This window comes from Exophiala dermatitidis (genome assembly GCF_000230625.1).
Source record: "Exophiala dermatitidis NIH/UT8656 unplaced genomic scaffold supercont1.5, whole genome shotgun sequence".
In the NCBI taxonomy this organism is placed as follows: domain Eukaryota; kingdom Fungi; phylum Ascomycota; class Eurotiomycetes; order Chaetothyriales; family Herpotrichiellaceae; genus Exophiala; species Exophiala dermatitidis.
The window spans coordinates 2200477-2220173 of record NW_008751650.1 but is presented as its reverse complement, the minus strand read 5'-3'; the positions used below and the strand labels follow the sequence as shown (position 1 = coordinate 2220173).

At 50.3% G+C, this 19697-nt stretch overlaps 8 protein-coding genes across 8 annotated transcripts; 1 reads left to right on the top strand and 7 right to left on the bottom strand.

Moving 5' to 3' along the window:
- Window positions 1-125: 125 nt before the first annotated feature.
- Window positions 126-1945, bottom strand: HMPREF1120_06370 (cyclohexanone monooxygenase; the record flags this gene model as incomplete). The annotated part of the gene is made up of 3 exons (XM_009160571.1): window positions 126-329; window positions 384-1678; window positions 1732-1945. The coding sequence occupies 3 exons, from the start codon at window positions 1943-1945 to the stop codon at window positions 126-128; spliced, it is 1713 nt and encodes a 570-aa protein (XP_009158819.1).
- An 863-nt stretch (window positions 1946-2808) lies between these two features.
- Window positions 2809-3609, bottom strand: HMPREF1120_06369 (isopenicillin-N N-acyltransferase; the record flags this gene model as incomplete). Its single annotated transcript, XM_009160570.1, has 2 exons — window positions 2809-3543; window positions 3565-3609. The coding sequence occupies 2 exons, from the start codon at window positions 3607-3609 to the stop codon at window positions 2809-2811; spliced, it is 780 nt and encodes a 259-aa protein (XP_009158818.1).
- Window positions 3610-4481: 872 nt separating this feature from the next.
- HMPREF1120_06368 (uncharacterized protein) lies at window positions 4482-4784 on the bottom strand (the record flags this gene model as incomplete). The annotated part of the gene is made up of 1 exon (XM_009160569.1): window positions 4482-4784. The coding sequence occupies one exon, from the start codon at window positions 4782-4784 to the stop codon at window positions 4482-4484; it is 303 nt and encodes a 100-aa protein (XP_009158817.1).
- Window positions 4785-5209: 425 nt separating this feature from the next.
- On the bottom strand, window positions 5210-5934 carry HMPREF1120_06367 (uncharacterized protein; the record flags this gene model as incomplete). Its single annotated transcript, XM_009160568.1, has 4 exons — window positions 5210-5243; window positions 5299-5763; window positions 5800-5822; window positions 5884-5934. The coding sequence occupies 4 exons, from the start codon at window positions 5932-5934 to the stop codon at window positions 5210-5212; spliced, it is 573 nt and encodes a 190-aa protein (XP_009158816.1).
- A 591-nt stretch (window positions 5935-6525) lies between these two features.
- Window positions 6526-8574, bottom strand: HMPREF1120_06366 (uncharacterized protein; the record flags this gene model as incomplete). The annotated part of the gene is made up of 9 exons (XM_009160567.1): window positions 6526-6865; window positions 7003-7163; window positions 7266-7526; window positions 7587-7689; window positions 7740-7859; window positions 7918-8005; window positions 8057-8332; window positions 8388-8460; window positions 8545-8574. The coding sequence occupies 9 exons, from the start codon at window positions 8572-8574 to the stop codon at window positions 6526-6528; spliced, it is 1452 nt and encodes a 483-aa protein (XP_009158815.1).
- Window positions 8575-9150: 576 nt separating this feature from the next.
- On the top strand, window positions 9151-10502 carry HMPREF1120_06365 (uncharacterized protein). Its single transcript, XM_009160566.1, has one exon. The coding sequence runs from the start codon at window positions 9304-9306 to the stop codon at window positions 9772-9774; it is 471 nt and encodes a 156-aa protein (XP_009158814.1). The 5' UTR covers window positions 9151-9303; the 3' UTR covers window positions 9775-10502.
- Window positions 10503-10827: 325 nt separating this feature from the next.
- Window positions 10828-12559, bottom strand: HMPREF1120_06364 (uncharacterized protein; the record flags this gene model as incomplete). Its single annotated transcript, XM_009160565.1, has 2 exons — window positions 10828-10835; window positions 10882-12559. The coding sequence occupies 2 exons, from the start codon at window positions 12557-12559 to the stop codon at window positions 10828-10830; spliced, it is 1686 nt and encodes a 561-aa protein (XP_009158813.1).
- Window positions 12560-15238: 2679 nt separating this feature from the next.
- HMPREF1120_06363 (uncharacterized protein) lies at window positions 15239-15685 on the bottom strand (the record flags this gene model as incomplete). The annotated part of the gene is made up of 1 exon (XM_009160564.1): window positions 15239-15685. The coding sequence occupies one exon, from the start codon at window positions 15683-15685 to the stop codon at window positions 15239-15241; it is 447 nt and encodes a 148-aa protein (XP_009158812.1).
- Window positions 15686-19697: the final 4012 nt, after the last annotated feature.

The window sequence follows — 19697 nt, the reverse complement described above, 5'->3', positions numbered from 1 at the left end:
ACTACTACTAGTATTCGACCGTTGCTCCTACATAACTGACGGGCTTGCCACTGTATAAAGTACCAGAGTTTAACAATTCACGCCAGGCCAAAGATTCCACCGACACAGACGAGGCTAGAGGTTGTCTATGGCAGTCGCAGCCTGCCTGTGTTTCGCAAGAAGACTCCTGCACCCACGGCAGCCAAGCTTAGAGCCGTCAATGCCATTGTTGGGTAACTGACTTTGGTCTCTTCTACGACCCGGCCGAGATAAGTCGAGTGTTTCTTGGCCAATCTTTCTGCATCTGTACCGGAAAGGTCGTAGTCGGACCAGTCGACCTGGCTGAGAAGCTGCCAAATAGTCAGCGCTATGTCCTCGTTCTCTTGTGAAATTCTCAGACATACCTTTTGATATTCCACAACATTCCGGCTCCAGTTGTTGGTGATCTTCCCACTCTCATTCTTGTACCAGCTGTTGCAATTGGGATCGGCGAAACTGCTCTTTTCCAGCTCTGACTGAATCTGTTGGTTGAATTCTTGGACTCTCTTCGAGTTCGGCTCGATGACCAGAGTGCCACCGTGTCTCCGCGCCTCTAGCACCTCGTGGATCAGTGCATTGATGTATTTGCTTTGAGCCTCAATCATGAGAATGATGCTGTTGTGGCCGAGGTTGGTGTTAGGCCCATACAGCATGCCAAAGTTGGGCAGGCTCTCTACCGTGACACCGTATAGTGCTTGTCCGCCCTCCTTCCAGATGTCCGAAAGAGTGCGTCCATTGCGCCCAATGATGTTGATGGGATGCATAAATTCCACAGTGCGGAATCCCGTGGCCAGAATAATGAGGTCGTATTCTTCTTCATGGCCATCGGTGACAATGCCCTTCTCAGTGATCCTCTCAATCTTTCCGGTCTCCAGCTTGACATTGTCTCGAAGGAAAACTGGGAAGTAATCGTCCGAGATGATAACTCGTTTACACCCAACTGCGTATTTTGGCTGCAGCTTTTCCCACAGGTCTGGTCTGTTGGAAAGTTGGCGATGCATGTGCTCGATACTTTGCGACTCGATGAATTGTGCCGTCGGGGATGAGTGGTTGAAAACAGCATCAAAGAAGCCTTCCCGGAAATCCATCATGTCGGCTCGCTTTCGCCACCGGACCAATGGAAGATAGCGGTACAAAGATCGCTTCCATTCTGGGATGGGAGCATCGAGTCGGGGGATGACCCAGTTGGGAGTTCTTTGGTGGATGGTGAGATGGGAGACCTCCTTGACGATCTCGGGAATAATCTGTGCGGCGGTCGCTCCATTGCCGATGATTGCAACTTTCTTGCCCCGAAGGTCATAACTCCAGTCCCAGCGAGCGCTGTGCATAAGTTTGCCTCGGAAGTCATCCAGGCCTGGGATGTCTGGCATCTTGGGGACATTCAACTGTCCAACGGCGGAGACCAGGAAATCCGAGGTGATGGTGTATGTGCTCCCAAACTCGGCATCTTTACCTCCTTGCACTGTTACGGTGGTCTTCCACTTCTTCGTCACATCATCCCATTTGGCTGCATCGACCGCGGTGTTGAGGCGGGTGTACCGGTAAAGTTCGTACTTCTGAGCAACGCCCATGAGATATTCCAGGATCTCTTCTTGACCAGGGTATTCCCGTGTCCAGTCGGGATTCTGCTCGAATGAAAAGCTGTATAGATGCGACCAGACTATTTCGAGATGTTAAGGGCCATGATCTGTGTACGTGCATAGTATGTCTCACCGTCACAACAGCATCCAGGATATTTGTTGTCCCTCCAGGTGCCCCCGAGCCCTCCACTCTTTTCAATGATGATGAAATTCTTGCAGTTGTTTCTCTTGATCAGATCGATGGCGGTACACATGCCTGAGATGCCACCTCCAATGATGACTACAGCGGCCTCTGTGTGGCTTTTGTTGCTCACAGGCACCTGCGGCCACGGCTTATCACCAGCCATGATTGCACAGTAGGATTGTAGATAATGAAACCCGAGTTTATGCCAACCAACAGGCAGGGATTGATACCAGTGCGCGATATCAGCAACAGGAGAATGGAGGACACCGGGGGCAGCGTGTCGATTTATGAAGGCCGAGTGGTGCGAACAGTCGAACGAGTTGCTGGCGACACGACCGGTTAATCCGAGGTAGTTTTGCGAGAGATACTAGTATGGCCGGCTCCATGGACCCCAGACTGTGGTCGCTCAATGCAGGACAGGTGGAGGTAGCGGTCGACTCAAAGCCAATCAGACCGAGTGAGAAATGCCGGGGGGTGCGGGGAGGGGATTGTGTTTGGGCCAAAGCCCCGAGCCACAGGAGACAATCCCAGTCCTCTCCTGATGGTGTTATGACTCGCCATTTCTGACTCCCTGGCAGGAAATCCCCCCTAGGCCATAGCCGGCGGAACTGTGTCGATGCACCACGACACGACTATCCCAGCGCCTGCATATTTCGAGATCCATGGGCGGAAGCCGTTGACTCTGGATGCGCTACTGACGCATCTCTCTGTCAATAAAGATGATTACCAATCCCCACCAGCGTAAATGCTGGAGAATAGTCCTCTCGCTGCCGTGACATATTGGGATGGGCGGTCGTCTGCAAATATTGTGGAATGACGACTATCGGTGATGGCATGTGCTTCGAGGGCGGGGTTCAAGACTCTTCTGCTGCGCCATCCGCACTTGAATTCGCACCTGCGACGAGCTTGGGAGCAGTCTGATAAGCCCTGACGAGTCAGCGGAACCGCCTTCATGACGAGGCAGAAACCGTGTTTGGGCAGACGCGTTCTTTGGCAGCTCGTTCCTCATCAGCGGCAGCTCGGTCATCATCTTAGATAATGAATGACCAAGAAGCAAAAGAGGAAGAAAACGACGACGCCACCCCAGAAGATGCATTTGTCTTGCATGGCTCTCCTTTCGACCATGCGGATAGTATCACCACTGACACCGAGGGTGTTGGCGACACTGTACAACCGCCTCTGTGTGCCCTTGAGGATCTCTCGCTGTTGACTCAAGTCACCGAGCACTGCTCGGCCACGATCGAGGAACTCGTCGAGCTGGGCATTGGCGGTGCTGAAGAAATTCTGTTCGCGCAACGCATGTTCCTCTCTCGCGTAGGCGTTGGGACCCGCGCCAAAGGACAGCCCGTCCTGGGTATTGCGGTGTGCCGGTGCAAACGCCGACTGACCGGCGCTGGTAACCTGGGCGTATGGGTTCTCGGGTGTTGCAGCATGATGCGGTCGTCTTCCCAGTAGTTCGTTCCTGTTGTTGGCCGCGACGGCGGCTTCACGCTCCTTTTTCAACTGATCAAACTGGGTTCGATAAGAGGCCAAGTCGGCCCGAAAGTTTTTTAATCGTTCGATTGCTTTGTCCTTCTTTTCCTGATTCAGCTCGTTTCGTGATAGATTCTGGTAATCGTCGAGCGTGCGTGCGAGACTCGTCAGCGTGGTAGAGATTTGTCCTTGGAGGGCAGGAGACGCTGTGGCCGGCGCCTGCGCGAACGTCTCCAGATCACGACGAACGGCCGTTGATTGCTTCAACGCCGAATTGAAGAGCACATTCTAACCACCTTGTGTCAGCACCCATCCGACAGCATGTTTGTGGAGACTAGGACAACAACGTACCATCTTGGGCCGGGTTCATAAGATTTTGATGGTTGAGGTAGTAGAGAGCTAAGCACGAGGTTTATCATAAAATGAAGAAAATGGATACGGAGACCATGCTTCTTGTTTCCTTTTCTTAAAGAACGCAACGAAAGTACAGTTGTCCCTTTCCAGGGAATTGTTGTGTGTTCCGCCCCCTTGCCCGTAGTAAGTCGGGCCCCGGTGTAAAAGCGCCGACTGCCACTGCAGGTGCACGCGGCGTACGTGTGTGCCCGTATACTACAAATAATAATTGAGCCCTTGAAAATACATCCGAGCTTCAACACCATCCGCAAATACCTCCGTTCTCGATGCGAGAAGTACCCAAATCATGACAGTGGTGTAACGATGCACGGTCTGATTGCATCATTGGAAGGCCCTTCATGGACAATACCTGTTTTTCTCCGTGGATCTACCGGTCTGCACATCTAGGACTCATCTAGCATCCTAGTACTGATAGTATCGGCCTCAGGCAGCATCCAGTATATTTTATATCCAAGCCGTACCTTAGCATACGTAGAATGTGCTTGACCAACAGCTGCTGGCTGGATAAATACCACCCTATCGCTACCACTACGGGTTGAGGGGTTTGCCCAAGTACACAGAGCGATAAATGCAGTCGCAGAGACACAAGTGAAGACCTCCGAGTCTGTTTGAGCCACGGTCATCGACTGTAGGTCAGCAATCACGGCTTCTCTTCGCCATTGCTTCCACCGTCGCTGCCACACTCCTTCTGTTGCCGTGTAGTCCTCTCTGACGGCCAGATATCAACCGGAAGAACAAGCTTTTCCTCCCTTCGCCACCAGGAAGAAGGCCTCTGAAAGGTGTTGATTTCACCACTGCAGCACGACACTGCGTCAACAACTTCCATTACCAGGCCACGCATCCCTTCCTCTCCTCCAACCACCTATGACTCGACCGACCGCACCAGTCAAACGCAGTCTGCCAGAACGGCCAACTGGTACCATCCACGCCAAACACTCATCATGGCCTCCCTCTTCTGGAACAGCTGCGAGTTGATACTGGAAAACCGTACAATCCTGTACCTTATGATCCTTTGCAATCCGATCCTGATCCTCCATTTGATAAACGGATTGCTCAGCTTCTTGCGACCCAGCGTCTTGTCTGACCCCGCCTTCGACACCTGGATTGAGCCGCATCTGGATATGCACGCTCACGACGAGGCCTGCAAAGTCTTCACGATCCTTGTGGTCATGCTCCAACTGGTGCTTTATCGCAAGGAGCTATTGAACGAAAAAAGAGATGACGGTGGAGGATAGGGCCGCTCCTGAAAAGAGACAAAGACCGACATGCTGCAAGAGAGTACACTTATTGACTAAACGGCGAAATTTTCCAGGCGGTGGGCTTCAAGGAGTAATCGGTGTTTTGGCAGGCGAAACTTGAGCTTGAGGAGGGAACAGAAGACATGTGCGAACAAAAACCACGGGATATCATGTTTGAGAGCAAAATGGAATACGGATCCCAGCAGTACGCCGTAATCCGCCCCGTCAACCGAGCTGAGAGTTCAAGGAGATACACAAGACCATTCCAGCAATAAACCTGATCACACAGTACTCATCCACGCCTATTTAGGCGGATACTTGTTCTCCAAGAGCCACCTGTATGCGCATTAGTCTTTGTGGGCAGTAGTAGGCCAATCAGGGATGTCCTTACTTGCTGCCGAAATAATCGGCCACAGCGAAAGCACCAACACATCCTGCCACGGTGCTGGCAAGCTTCCAGTCCAATTTGCCTTCGGTGTGTTTCTGATATGCTCCGTAGCCGATGGCGACAGTCGCAATTCCCCAGATGAGCGCGTTTCCAACGACAACAGGATTGTCTCTGTTCTCGCTCAATTTGTGACCATCCTTCTTCAGAGTGTCCTTCACTTGCTTGCCCTTTGCAGAGGCCTTCTTCTTAGCGCTTTCCGCAGCGTTTTCAGCCGCGGCGGCTGCTTTTTGGGCTTCGGCACGAGCCTTGTCCTCTTCTTCATGCTCGACTCGCTCGGCCTGGGTATCCGTCTTGATCTCCTGTTCCGGAAAATCGGACTTGACAGAAGTAACATGCGGCGAATCGACGTCGATCAAGCTTGCCGACTCGGATTCAGAGTGTGGGAGCGATGGTACGGGGGGTGCGCGACTAAACAAGTAGAGTCAGCAGGCGAAGAGCGCATACATCCCTCGAAGATCGTCGTCCGACTTACGCCTGCGGGCTGTCAGTAAAAGTTTCAAGGGAAGAAATGGGGGAACGTCAACCAACCTCTTCAGGACTCTGCTTGGGGCCCTTGGCAGCAACTTCGGCGTAGCTCATCTTGTGTATTTGATGTGAGAGTGAAGGTGGCTCTCAACAAGTGAACGGATTAGAGAAAGAGGCGGGGTATATAAAGTAGTAGCGACGAACTCGAATGTAAGCGATGGTAGAGAATGGTAGAGGAGCTTTGATGTTGGAAGAAGTAGAACTTGAGGCACTAGCAGTCCTCCTGGGAAGTTGCTCGTTGACCGTATGACGACTGTGGATGCGAATTGGCGCAAGTCCTGGAACCAACAACGTCGGAGCCTGACCTGCCGCCCAATATTGGGCATCTCACGTGATGGCCTCATCAAAAGATCACATGCTTCACATCTTCTTTTCCATTACAGGCACGTGACCAGTTCTGGCTTCGTTCGATATCTGTTCCCAAATCGAGCCAAACTACGGCCTGGGCAGCGGACGCTCGTGAATTATCAGGAAGGATGATACGGGATACTGATTGAGTATGATGTGATACTACAAATGTAGCTCTAATCGTCTTTTTAGCTGCTGCAAGAGCGATGCTCTGTATAAGCCACGCTTCGAGCATGTGAAGGACGTATCTCATGCGCCTCGGTAGCCTGTGGTATTCTCGCTGGCCATTCTGTCCCTTCAAGGTAGAGGCAATCCGGGGATTGAGAGCTCCGATGTCGTCTGTGGTCCGGCATTCCCCTTAGAAGTGCCGTCCACATTGGCATCCTTCAGCGTGTTGACGTCGCCCACAATGGTGTGAGGCATGCCTTCGCTCACGCTGTCGTGGTGTTTCGCGGTCGATCCTTTCGGGCGCCACGTGCTCACAGCGGGGATGTCGGCTTTGAAGCGTTCGACTTCGGTACCATATGCCTTCGGCGTCAATTTCATTAGCGTGTGAAGTGGCACTTCCATCCACGGCGATTTCTCTTGTGGGATCTCCATAAAGTACGCGAAAATGCAGCGGACAATGGCTTGATGACTAAACGATTGACCCAGTCAGTATGATACTCATAGCGGAGGCGGAGGCGGTTGGTGGAAAAAAGACGAGAAAGACATCCGCAAACATTACGGGGCTGTCACTGTGTAGCCGAGGTGTCGGTATGGATAGACACGTACGTGATGATAATGATGTTCTCGCTGCGTTCCAGTTCCATAATGATTGGTTCCAGACGGATGACAACGTCGCGGTAAGATTCACCTCCTCGGTATCGGTAGTTGTACTTATCATCGTCGCGTGCTTGAAAGTCTTCGGGGAACTTCTCCGATATCTCTTTGTACTACATTGAGTCAGTGACAGCTGGGACCCGGAACTGACGGAATGCGAGAAACAACAAGACAGCAGCAAGTGCTGTGGATGGACGCTTAAGGAGGCGACGTACTGTCATCCCATCACAGACACCACTGTCGAGCTCGTCTAGTGCCTTCCACTGTAGCTTCTCCCAACCAAGTTCCTGTTGAAGATACTTTGCTGTTTGGCTCGTGCGGCGCAGCGTCGAGGTCCAGATAGTGAGCGGGGCGTCCTTAGGAAGTCCGGAGCGCCTGACCAGGTCTGGCAGCATCTTCGCATACCGCTGACCGCGCTCCGAAAGGTTCGCGTCACCCCCAATTTTGCCCTCGAGATTATATTCAGATTCACCGTGCTAAGCCGGAGAGCGAAGTTAGTGAGTGTCTCCAGAGTGACGTAATAAGGGTAGCCGTACCCTAGAGAGCCATATGCTCCGTGGCTTGATGTGTAGGTTGGTAAGATAATAAACGAGGCGGGACTGGAGATAATCTTGGATGAGGTTGATCACGACTCGTTCTCTGTGTCAAGGGTCAGTACGCGCCGAACCCCTCCCTGTACATAAACCAACCCGATGTTGATGATCTTGACGTAGGTCAGATGTTTTTCAGACTCATCAATGGTCTGGTACACCTTTTCATAATTTCGTATCCGATCTCGGAAGTCTCTAGCTGCTTCCTCAGGGTCTTGTCTGCGAAATTGTTAGCGATGATTGAGGATACTAGGTATAAACATGGGCCAGCCTGTACCCAACATAGTCAGGGGACGAAGTCTTGACCTCGAGGATGTTTGACATGATGAGATCCTCATTGTCGCATTTGCTCTCCACAAATATATCTTGTGTAGCAGTTAGTGCCCGATATTACACGAGAAAACCGGATCACATACGGAGGAGGTTCGCTTCCATAATCTTGTCATGAATCCATTTTCGACGCGATTTCGTTGAGTTGGTAGCATCCAAGATGGCCACTTTGTTTTCTTTGTCCTTGAACCATTCGAGCATGTCGTTGACGGCCGCTTCAGCTGCTGCCTTTCGAGCCTTTTCTCCCTCAGGGTTGTTAACATCGAAGAATTTGGCGTCCGGATGCGGGTTATCCGTCCGCCTATAATTGCCCACGTTGAAAACCTCGGCCTTGACCGACGTCCATTTCAGGTAACGCTTGACTGCCATTCCAGGTTAACGATGGGAGAATGTCTATTCGGCTCCTTGACAACATACCCTTTCCGGATATGAAACTCTTGCCACGAGCGGGCAGGCCGACCATGACCACAACGATCTGTGTGACATCTGACTTTTGAATAGGTCAGTATGTGGAAAGCCAGGAAGTAACGAGAGCACGTATAGCGCCGACAGAGACAGAAAGACAATTGCATACGCGGTCGCTGTCCGGAAGACACATCCCCATGGTTCCGATTTGCTAAAAGCCCTTCCTCGTTTTGAAGGTTCACAACGCCCCGGTGAATGTGGTTCAACGGCCAGGAAGAAACAGACAGAAGGAGAAACAGTGCTCCTTTATATGCAAAATCGACTGCTTCTGGGATGCCGATCATGCAGTGGGCATAGATTGCCTCAATGGATATGCTCAGGCAGACTTTCGTCTCGAAGCATTCCCAGGGCGCCGACGAGATGCAAACCGAGAGCCAGCGACTGTCTGCCTTGAGCTCTGTTTGTTCTGCAAACCACGGACTTGCGTCTTCACGAAGGTATCCCGACGATCGTGCCTAGCCCTGGGCCGTGAAGTTGACGACCAGAAATCCTGACGACAAATGCGACGGATGGCCGCGGTAAAATTGTCAAAACACACGTGTCTAGCCAGGGAAGTGCATTGCAGGTCTCGACTGGGCTCTGCACGCGATGGATCGCAGCAGTTCTCTTTCAGGCTAGATCACTGACTTGGGTCGTAACGTTGATCGTGTGTGGTTCTCACGAAGTAGAATCTTGTGGCCTTTTGAGATCTAGGAATCTCAACACAATTTTGCAGGCTTGATGCAGTGTTGGCTTCTGTTCGGCGAATTGAGGGACGCCAGTGTTGATTCTCCACCAAACAAGGCAACCGTGGGGACTTTCACAAGGATCGCTCGACGGATGAACAGGTGACTGAAGGCAAGTTCGCCGGTTCACCGGATGGTATGTCATGACTGTCGGCAAACGAGCCAGACACTGGCAATCCAGCCTCAGTCGACATGTATGGCGGGCCAATGATGTCCTGCTTGAAGGCTGCCACCAACCTTTACGTGCCCACCAATTGCTTGTGCCTCGGTTGATAGGGACAAAGCGCCGTTTTGGATCGAGGGGCTCCAGTCACATTATAGGGGGCTTAGGGCCAGACATTCGTCCCCCACGAAAGGCGAGAATAACCGCTCCGAGCCTCAGGCGATTGTTTTCGACGACTCACGAGCTCCAGGGTAGCATGCCACAGCCGAATGCGAAACCGGCTGACACGGCGAGGAACTCCATGTTTCGGAACCGGAATTTAAAGAATCTCATATGGCAACAAGACACCGGGGTTTCCAGACAAGGAGGGCAACTGAATAGAAAAAACGTGTACTCACATCCGCAGATTGATGTATTCTGTTCAAAGAGCTTCTTGCCAACATCGCCATAGTACCTGACTGCCCGGAACTCATTCCAGCAGGAAGTGAGAGTCGTCCGAGAGCAAGAGCTGAGGCCCGAATTCTGCCGCCGCTGGGGCTGTGGGGGAGTTTTTGTTGTCTAATCTTCGACGTGGTCAGGTGCTGGTCTGTAGCCCCCAGCGGAACCCTTCAGGGTGGCGTTCGAGGACAGATCAAGACACTGTCGGGGTGTTGATGCTTGCGATCTCACGAGGGAACGAACAAGCTAGCAGTTCATTTCAGACTGATGAAAGTGTCTGGCAGAGAGAGAGGCGTAGAAGGAGGATAGGGTCACAGATCGGAAACTCGTTAATTGGAAGGCTGTTGAGTAGGAGAAACGGCAGGGCGTCTGGCGCAGTTCTTAGGCGGGATTTTCGGGTGGTCGTAGTGTGTACACCCTCCGAGCACTGTCTGTCCCTAAGTCACTTTATCGCGCCGCCTGCCAGCCAGCAAAGAGTGATCTGGACCGAATTTAAGGATAAGTCGGAGTGCTCTGAAGTCTAGGAGTACTATAGTATGGCAGAGGTATATTACAGGTACTCTGGCATTCTGTTCAGCTGGCGGAGACCAGGCGAGGGACAAAACCTAGCGAGAATCCTTATCGCAGGAGGCTTATCGGTACTTGTTAGTACCCCAAAATTACAATTTACTCCTAGTACCCTGGCGGGCATGAAGCGAATCCAAGTGCACATACGCTGAACGCATGAAAACTTGTTCCATCCATACAAAAAGTCCTCCTGTAGAACTCTGGGGCTCGAAAACCGTAGTCTAGCTGCTACCACCTCCCTATGGCGGGTAGCCAGGATAAAAGCACAAGTCCGGCCAAGTGAAGAACGGAGGCGTCCTACTACTGAAGCCCCAATGGTACTGCTCGTACCATTGCACACAGCCAACACATAAGCCCAGCCCAGTCCAAACTTGCTCGCGATGCGATCAATAAGATCTTTGTACCTGCCGGGTGCGAGGTATCCTCCTAAGTCATAACCGTACGACGCAGGGAGACTGTCTAGGAGCGCAGCAAGCCTGCTCCGTTCGTGTAGCAATGGTCAATAATCTGTCAGTTGTCAGTAAATACGTCGACAAGTCAATGGTGAGCTTACCGTAAGCCATATGAAGCGCGCTACCCGGGAACAAGAACTCGGCATCCGCACGACAAAGTCCCTTGACCGGTAGCGTTAATTCCCCTTTACCGATGACATTAGCCCGGCATTCATGGCAAAGAACTAGCCCGCATCCTTGTCCATGACAGTCCTCTGGCGACAAGGCTCGTCCAACCTTGTCGAATTGTTGTTTTGAGCAGCACTTCCAAAGAGCGGCTTTCGGACAGATTGAACATGTCGGGTATGCGCCCACTTTGAGTGGAGGATGGAAGGGCTGTACCTGGACCTGACCATTGTATTGGAGTAGACGCTCGGGTGAATGGCTTAGAAACTGTTTGAAGCGATGGTTGTTGCATCGAGAGATATACAGTCGGCTCAGCGCACAGCTGACGCACATCCGTGTAGCTTCACGACCTCGCGCTCGATGGCCGTTGCCGGTTTCCTCATATTGGCCCGCGCCCGTGTCCTGGCCCTGGAAGGACGGGTACCGGATCACTTCCACGGTGATTTTACCATATCCATAGATACCATATCGAAAATCCAAGCAAAAATGGCAGGGCTTTGTTTTGGTAGGGATATGCTTGTACTGAACAGGGTGGGCCCAAGGTGTTGTGATCACGACGATTCTGCCGGTGGCCTCTGCGGGAGGATAAAACTCTGCCTGACGTGGAGAAGACGGAGGCGAGTCAAGGACGATTGGATTATCGAAAGATGCTCCTATTTGAGTGAGCAAAGGATTCTGGCGCGGTGGACTAACATGAGGCTTGACAAATTGGCTTGCCAGTGCCCTCGACGTAGGGGTCTTTGTTGGCGATTCCATACCAACAGAGCCCGATTTGACATCGGGGGAGGGGCGTTGTAGGCGCCTGGGGCCAGATCGAGGAGTCACGTCTGAGTCGATGTCATCTTCTCTTTCTTCCTTGAGGGCGACTTCTCCATTACCCATATCACACTCGACCTCTTTTTGGGAGCATCGAACGCAGGATAAAATACCAGGCTTCCCAAGGGCCGACACGCATTTCTTCCTCGCAGCTCTGCAAGCACTGCACCGCTGACTGACGACCCGATCTTCGTCCAGGATCTTCCCGTTACGCAGAACACGGCCATCCTTGTTATCAATCTTTTCGCTCTCGTTATCGCAGTTGGAGAAGTTGTCCTGAGCCGCTTTGATGCGATGGCCTTCTTGAGGATCAGGTGGGTCAAGACGTCCCAACGACTCTTCTCCTTGCACAGAGTTCCATCCGCCTCCTTTAATGTTGGATTCGTACCCGGTTCCAAGCGTGTCAGCTGGACCGCCCAAAAGCTTCTTTCCAGCGTCCGATTTGAGTTTCAAGGTAACCAAAAGACTTGGTAGATCGACTTTCTCTTGCTCGTCGGGAAGAGATTCAGTTCCATGGTTCTGGTCAGTGGTCTGCTTGACTCTTTTCGGCGTTTTACGGGCACTGGCTAAATGACGACGTTTTCTGGGGGTACTCGGCAAATATTCATCCGCAGACGATTCATCATCCTGCCAGGTGACGGCGGGTACGATCTTCAAACTTGGGGCTACTTGGCGAAGGTTGTAGTTGGAGCGCAAGTGACGTCTTATGTTCGGTGAGTGGCCGAATTCAATTTCCCGTGTCTTGGATTCGCGGTATGCGCGGAGGGCATGCTGGAGCCTCGCCTGCGTGTAGGGCATCACGAGAATAGAATTGTTCGAGTTCAGAAAATGGAGTTGCAGGGGTCGAGTAGGGCAAAGGTTGACGGAACAGAAAGACAACGGCAAGATGAAGAGCGAACTGAAGGAAACGGGTAGGTGAAAGTGATTTCCTGACGCCAGTATAATTGTTATGAACTGCACATGCTCTGCAAATGCGTATGGAAAAGCGCAGTACAAGTGAGAGACATCTGATTTTCTGTTAGCTTAAGTTCATTCAGAGCTAAAGTGACAATCGTAGGAGACGAGATTCGTTCAGATCTAAGCCCTGTCAAAGGCTGTGGTCGTCAAAGCCTAAGCTACGTTGACCGTCGTGATAAAGTAGAATAAATCATCATTGAATGGGCATACTGTGGCAGAAGGAAGAGACTTACACAACATCCGCGTTATACTGCCCTGATTTCTGCCTGACCAACAGTCAGTGTCCTCCTCATGACTTAAATCATTTGGCACAGGTTCATGGTGTGCAGAAAATCAGGTATGACAGTCTCGTCTCGGCCGACAGAAGTCGACTTGGACATATGCTTGTCTTTTGAAATGTCGATTCATCATATGGTAACTGCAGGGTGCCGTTGGCAGTCCACGTACCATGTCTTGGTGCCACTCTATCTGAAAACCGGTCAGTGAACGATTCCAACAGGTATAGTGCGAATATTGAGAGATGTCAAGGCTCAGGAAATGCATGAATGGTAGTTGATGTGTGTCCGCATCAGAAGATCTGAATCAGACTCGTCATCTAGATGGTTCATCATAGAAGGGAGGGCAATGGCGGAAAAGGAATGCTTACGGCAACCGGACTGAGTCCAATGTGACCTTTCCCGCCTTTTGCAAAACATCAGTGACGTTCTTCATACTGAAGGAATAAGACGAGCATAAACAGTGGTGATCAGTGGGCGAGGTTTTCTAGGCCTGCCACAACAGGGCATATCCGTCATGACCAGCCACATTTGTGACTGTCGGCGCCCAGTGCCATTCATCAACGAACCAAGTGGAAAGAGGTGCACAAGGGCCATACCATAAAAGATCCGTGGCGGCTCTGTTCAGGGAGTCAGTTACTGTGCCTCTAGGTTAAGCTCGATGGGATGCATTGTGCAAGAGGTAGTCCTTTCAGATATAGCCATTTGATATCTTCCACGACCCGAGGGTCTCAGCCGGTAATTTCCAGCGTATATTGTATACAAAATGATCATCATGGTAAGAGTGCAGGGCAGGTTGGATCGTACGTACATTGGACTTTGGTGGAACACGGGTCCGAAAGGCAGGTAAATGCTGGAGAACTAGCTGGACGTTAGTAGGGACCAACAGACAAAGGCAGAGCGGCTAGGAGATGTATGTGGCAATCAGACTGACGTGCTTGCGATTCGAGTTTCATTCCCATAGGGGTCAAAGACTCTAGTTTGTTACGGTATGCAAATTCATCACTGTGCTGGGGAGGGTGTTGGAGTGGTACTGACCATGTGTTGGATACTGCCAATCCATTTTCCAATGGCCATCAGGCCTTATACTGGAGGCTCATAATCACCACCACCATGCCGGTCCGTAAAGGACGATTTCGACCTAATGATTAGCAGTAAATGGAAGTCAGTTGCTTTGTTAGGTCGAGATTGACCAAGCCAGCGACAGGTCGCTTCAGAGCGTCAACAATGTCCGCCGCCGCCAGCTCTTCATTGTGTCCAGCTTGTCAAAGCCGAAGACCTTGCACACAGATGGAGTTGAGACGGTGTACAGTGCGAGAGATCTCTCGCGGCGGCCCGACAAAGGAGTCTGTGACATGAGAACAAACTCTGGAAAAATCGCGTCTTAAAAATGTCGAAGGAATTGAAGTTGCAGTTGCAAGTGGTTCAAGTTTCTTTGCAGATTCGGACACTGCAGTCTTGGCGCCGTCTGACGACACTATTCCAGACTGGGGCTAGTCCAAAGTACCGTCTTGGAACCTCGAGTTCTTGCTGCCAGTGGTTGAAGTTGGTTAGGGACCACTGCAGCTTGGACTCGATCCTCAGCCTTGTCCCAAAGTACAACTGCCCCTGCCTTGTGTACCGTGGACTCCGACGGAGTCAAAATACGCAAAGTCCATATGGCTATCTATCCAAAGGCAGATACACCATCTCTGCCTGTGACATTCACGCCTCCACGCGCTATGCTCGGTCGAGCGCCTCGGTCGACGCCTGTAGGGTCCATTGGTAGCCCAAAGGCCAACTTGCGTGTACTATTGCTACACAAGGCGATGTAATGTGCCTGACTGATAAGGCTATATACCGATCCGGGGACCGGGGACTCACCAGGGCTACATTGGCCTTCAATGAGAGGTGCATTACTGACATGAGCTCAAGGAGGTACGTAAGGGATCGTTGACATATGAAGAAGGCATTGATGCTCCTTAAAGCGATTCTCACATATAGATTTGACCGAAAATGGGAGACATCGGCGGTACTCGTCGGTGCGGAACAATACGAAATTGTGGGTACCCAGCTTTAACACATATCACACCTAGAAACCTCGGCAGCCACCCTTAAACCCCAAGGTAGCAATCATCCGCCCCAGAAGAGGAGTTGCTGCCTTCCTTGGATCCTCGGGCCCACGTTGGCATACGGTGTGAGCGACAGAAGAACAGGCTCGATCATAGTATGTGTACGTGCATGCATACATGGTACCGTATCATTCTCATACCAGAACAACCAACCCAGCCGCAAACGCAGCCACAGCAGCAGCAAAAGTGATTCCATGATCATGAATTCTGAAAACAATGGGACCAGCACCACTTGTTGAATTGCCCGTCTTCGTTGCTGTGTCTGACGAAGAACTGCTGTCGCCATCTTCATCGATGAATTCGGCACCCCCGTCACCCTGGCATGTCTCGCCTTTTGGGCAGCAGCCGTACACGCCATTCTCGCCCTTCTGGCACACAGCGGAGGATGAACAGCCTCCCTCGTTGTCCGGACAGCACGTGTAGTCGCTCGGGATGCAGAACTTGCCGCAGACCTTGTCGTCGTCCGAAATGCATGAGATTGTGTCGTTGCCCGTCGTGGCACGTGCGAGGAGGCCGCTGTCTGGCCACACGGAGGCGGAGACGATAATTGGGAGCACAGCGAAGGCGAAGATGAAGCGCATTGTGCCTTGTAGTTGGAGTACAATATTGGGTGCTCGATGGTTCCAGCTTATCGTACTAAATAACAATCGACAAAAACAACGTATACTATTCGTTTCTTCGTCAACCAATAGTCGTGGTGCAGTAGGCGGGCTCTGTTCAAGGTGGTGTTTCCCTTGAATTGTCGGGTTCAAGTCTGTTTGTGGTTGAAGCAAAAGCGAGGACTCCACGGGTAATGTTGAGCGGGCTGCTCAACGAGGGTGGGTTTGAAAATTGTAATGCAAACGGGGCTGGAGCAGCTAGCTGCACGCCTGGCTGTCGTGTTACTCTTCAGTCCGGGCGGTGGGGAACGCAAGAATCAGAAATAGAACTGAGAGAGAGAGAGCGCGCAATGTAAGGAAAGAGGGCTTGCATTCTGAAGGATGATATTGGAAATGTCCCTCAATGTATGTACCTGCATATCTTCGCTTTTAATTGAAAGAAACGTGTAGCAGGACTCGGCGTTGTCATCCCACAAGATTGATAATCGGAGGTCAACTTCATTGAGCATTCATTGGTAGCGTCGGGACAGGACGGTGTCATCGCATGAAAGAAACAGATCCGCATCTTTCTCCTCCCCGGTCATGCGGGCCAGGGATCAGAGCGTACATTTAGATTGCGTCCGCCGAGCAATGGAAGCAGCGCCCAGAACCACTCCGCTGCACAGTCGCACGGCGTACCTGAGCATGGTCTGCTGGCAATTGAACTTCCAACAGCGACAAGGCTGGGCCAATCGGGAAAGCATCGATCAAGCTCTGGTGCGACCGTGATGGGCGTTGAGTGGGACAGGGTCCATCTCATATTATTATGTTGGATACCAGTCTCATGCTGTAGGCTAGTTGATTTCTGTAGTGGCCCATGTTGTTACCATGAGGTATCAGGAGAGGACCTCAGAAGTGATTGCAGCAGTATGTTGATATCTCCAGGAGGATGGATGGGTGTGCACGGCCAAGAACACAAGACAAACCGGGGCCGCCGTGGGAAATTTGGCCAAGCAAGGCCCGCGGAAAAAGGGGTTAACCTTTTGGCAGCCAAGAACACAGCCTTGAGCGGTTGAGCACCTGTGTACTGCTTGTTTCCGGCTGAACGAGGTGCATTCGAAAGGGAGCGGCATGGAAATGGGAGTTGTGTACCTGGCCTTCTCCCTACTATGGCAGCTTCAGCCCACATAGAAGAAATGAGGCCAATCGGCTACAGGACGAGATATCAAGGTCCATCCTGGCACCCCGGATACGAAGAACCAGTAGGTCCGGTCAGAACTGACTTAGCACGCAGGATCTCAATATTCATTCCCACCCTATGATGATAAGATCAGGATTGGCTCCTTCCTTACTTCAGGTAAGAGCGACGAACCATGACGCCGTTATACCGCCAGCAATAGCGCCTCTCCCGCTGGGCACCAACACCACAAAATCACACCCACGACACCGTTGCATCCGTTATGCACAGATATTTGGAAGCCACCGTTTTGCCATCATTAACGGCCCTAGTCCTCATAGCCACTGTCTGCACCATCGTCAAGGGCCTGATTAACCAGGGCATCCGCTTCCTGATTCCATTGACGATCGACTCTCCAAAACCGCACGGCCATTTTTTCTTTCTCTAAATCGGTGATGGTCTGATGGATTTCACGGATGAGGTCGGCATGTTCCACCTTTTTGCCCTTGTTGCTCTTGTACCCGTTCCGTTCCCACTCCCACACCCACTCACTCAGACACTTGGCGACATAATCTGAGTCGAGCTTGATGATTATTTCACGCCATCCCTCCAATTGCCCTGCCCGTCTCCTGCCCCGCACAATATTGAGAGCCATGCGCACGGCTTCCAGCTCGGCACGAGAACTGGTTTGTGGAACATGCGAATCAAGCAAGCCATACTTGTTGTAGCGGCAGTTGCGGCCAAAGAATACTCCATAAGCCGCTCGCGAGTTCGGGTTCGATCGATTGTTACCGCGGGAGCCGCCGTCGACAGAGATCACGACCGACCGCATTCGCGGCACAAATGGGGCTCCGGTGTATGGAAAGTGGAATAGTCGACTGTACTCCCATTTGGGACTGTATTTGACTAGCTTGTCAGGGTCAAATGTCTTCCAACCATAGCGGACAGACTTCGTAGGGTCGAAGTTGCGGCGTGGTCGCTGATCCTGCGGTGGCTGTCGTCAATGAAGGGCTCATGCTTCGCTCCATGAAATATTCTCGCGGTTCCTAGTTATCGTAATGAAAAAATGTCCCTGAGACCTACCTCCATCGTGAACTTTGGGAACAGCTGCGCTATCAGCCAAATATGTATCAAACGTGGCTAATATTGTGTCTACGATTGAGAGAAGTTGCTACAGCTTCGTCTACAAGAAAAGAGACAGAGTAGTAGTTCAGTCCCGCATCTTACACTGCTTGCTACCGGCGCTGTCACTGTTCGCCGTCCTACGAGCAAGCCGAAGTGACTGGAAGCAACCATGATGTACTGTGACAAAATGGGCACCCTACGTGCCAAGCATTGTAAAGACGTCGAGGACTGTCTTTCGGTCTCGACTAGCGTCGTACGCTATCGTATAGCCCCTAGAAAGTATATAGTCTAACAAGGCCCTAGGCCCCGTTAAAAAAGGATAAGTTCTCCGTAAAATTATATTTAGTAGCGGTAACGAGATAGTTCTCTATCTTAAATTAGGATTCGTAAGGACTTCTATACTCTCTCGAGAAGAAGAGAAGCGTAGTCGATCGCCGAGAAAACTGATATTCTTCTATACGAAGTCGATTAAAGATAAACGAAACTATCTCGATATATAGCGAAACTAATCGATAAGGAAATTTTCTAGCTCGAAGCTCGTCTTTTATACCCGACGAACTTCTTCTAGTTTCGTAGCGAAGACTTACGAGAATAGTACTTTTAGAATAATAAGTAGCGATAAAAATTTCTTATCGAGAAAGGCAAATTATAGTAGTAAGTAGTAACTTTCTCCTCGAAAATTTTAGTCTCGCTACCCTTAGGTATTCTTAGTTATAAATAATAGCTAGCGATATAACTAAGATATAATAATAATAGCTACTTCGACGTCCTTAATTATATTCTATCGACCTAGATATTACGAATAATAATATTATCGAAGAGCTCGACGCGTTAATAGAAAAAGAAATATTACTACTAGAATAAATCCTTTATTAGAATCTTATCTAAATTATACTAGTAGAAACTAGATAGTTATCTAGATCTATCTAGATTTATCTATATTATTATAGACGATAGAAAATAATAGATTAATTAAAGAAAGACGTATAATAAAGCCTCTTAGGGAATAGAATATTATTTAGCTAGGGACGGCCTCGAATATCGAGAGCTAGTTATAAAGCGCTCTTACTAAATAAGGTAGAAGCTTCTATAAAGAATATATTCTTCTTAGGCTGCGCAACGGGTTGGGTAGGGCAGGGTTTAGGGCACCTACCGCCCGCCTAGTTAACCTAATAGGGTTTTTAAAAAAAGCGCTACCCTACCCTTATAGGTTTCGGGTAGGGTAGGGTACCCGATAGGTTTTACTAAGAACCCTAAAACCTAATTATTAATTAAGATCTTCGTAATATATTATACTCCGTAATAAAGTAATATAGTATATAATAACTTATTATAAGTATTATTATAATAATTACTTACTAATTTTACTAATCTATTATCTACTAATCGTAATACGAGAATAGATATATAAGGAAATAAGTATATATATTCGAATATCTAGTTAAAGTTATAATTATTATATACGCCTCTTTTCTTTCTCGCTACTCGAAATCTCGACTATAAGAGTAAGTCCTCGGCTACTATTTCCGTATATTTATAATTATAATAGTAGACGATTACGACTTAGAAGGCTCGAACGAGAAGAAATCCCGTATCTAGGAGTTAAAGTCCGTCTAGAGCGACGTCGAGTAGAATCCGAGAATAAAGCTAACGTTTCGAATATAGTAACTAAGAGACCTCTCGAGCTAGAAGACTTCGAACTATATATTAAAA